General features: G+C 46.7%; 1 protein-coding gene across 2 annotated transcripts in view; it reads left to right on the forward strand.

The window, feature by feature from the left end:
* Positions 1 to 382: 382 nt before the first annotated feature.
* The window catches only part of LOC119341577, a 4,428-nt gene continuing 3,837 nt past the window's right edge, over positions 383 to 973 (forward strand). For both annotated transcript variants that reach the window (XM_037613450.1, XM_037613451.1), the window contains exon 1: positions 383 to 555. In XM_037613450.1, the coding sequence (XP_037469347.1) occupies positions 507 to 555 (49 nt within the window). In that variant the 5' untranslated portion in view covers positions 383 to 506. The remainder of the gene's footprint in view (positions 556 to 973) is intronic.

A 973-nucleotide genomic window follows, 5' to 3' on the forward strand; every position in this document is an offset into this window, starting at 1 on the left:
ATCGCGTACCTCGCAAGCAGTTAATGGCATGTAATGTAATGCATGCGGACACGTACACGTACGTACTGCATTCTTGCTGGCCAGAGCAAGCTACGTAGGAACTATCGCGACTTTTTAGCTTGGTTGCAGAGGAACCATCGAATATTCGCTCTCTAAGTAAACAAATGAGATGCCCCGCAAAAAAAAAAATGAGATGATCCATGCATGACGCATCCGCACGAGTGCACGTACGTGGTGCTGCTAGATTAACTTTGACTGCTGCCACGCCGTGCAGGCGATCCATGCATGTGCACGGTTGCACCTCCCCAGGTCGATAAATTTTGTTAATTGGAACAGCTTTGACCTTATCAAATTGTACTGTATGCCTGATTGTGTACGCGCGCATCCTCTATAAATGAGGATACGTAGACTCATCTTTCTCATTATCAAGTCACTTGCCAAGATCCAAGAGCAATCAGCTAGCTAGGGCAAACTTAACTACTACGAGTAAGAGGGGTGCTAGCAGGATGCCCAAAGAACCAAGGCGCAGCAACAATCAGCGCCTCCTGCCTATACGTAAGTTTTCTCGCCCTGGTTCTTCTTCTGCGTGATCTCTTGTTATCCGTCCGATGTTCCAAGATTTCCAGCCTATCACATTTTCCTTGAGGTGATCAATCCGTGCGTACGTCTGCACGTGCGCATATATGCGGGCGTGCGAACTTTGTTTCGAATGGGGATTACACATGTTAATCCACATCCTTGTCAAGTTTCTTCGAGTGATTATTAAACTCTACCCTTGAGAACTGGGTGTCTCTCATGGCCTCAGATCGATACTAGTAGCTCCGCTCGCTCAGATCTGAGACTTGGCCTTCCCCGCGGCGCCTCGCGATCCTTCTTCTGTAAGGACAGGGCCACAACTACTGTTTTATGTTCATGTATTGGTCGAGTTTTCTCTATTATTCCATCTTTTACACATCTACTGTATTATTTTTGT

The sequence above is a fragment of the Triticum dicoccoides genome, chromosome 7B (genome assembly GCF_002162155.2).
Source record: "Triticum dicoccoides isolate Atlit2015 ecotype Zavitan chromosome 7B, WEW_v2.0, whole genome shotgun sequence".
Taxonomy (NCBI): domain Eukaryota; kingdom Viridiplantae; phylum Streptophyta; class Magnoliopsida; order Poales; family Poaceae; genus Triticum; species Triticum dicoccoides.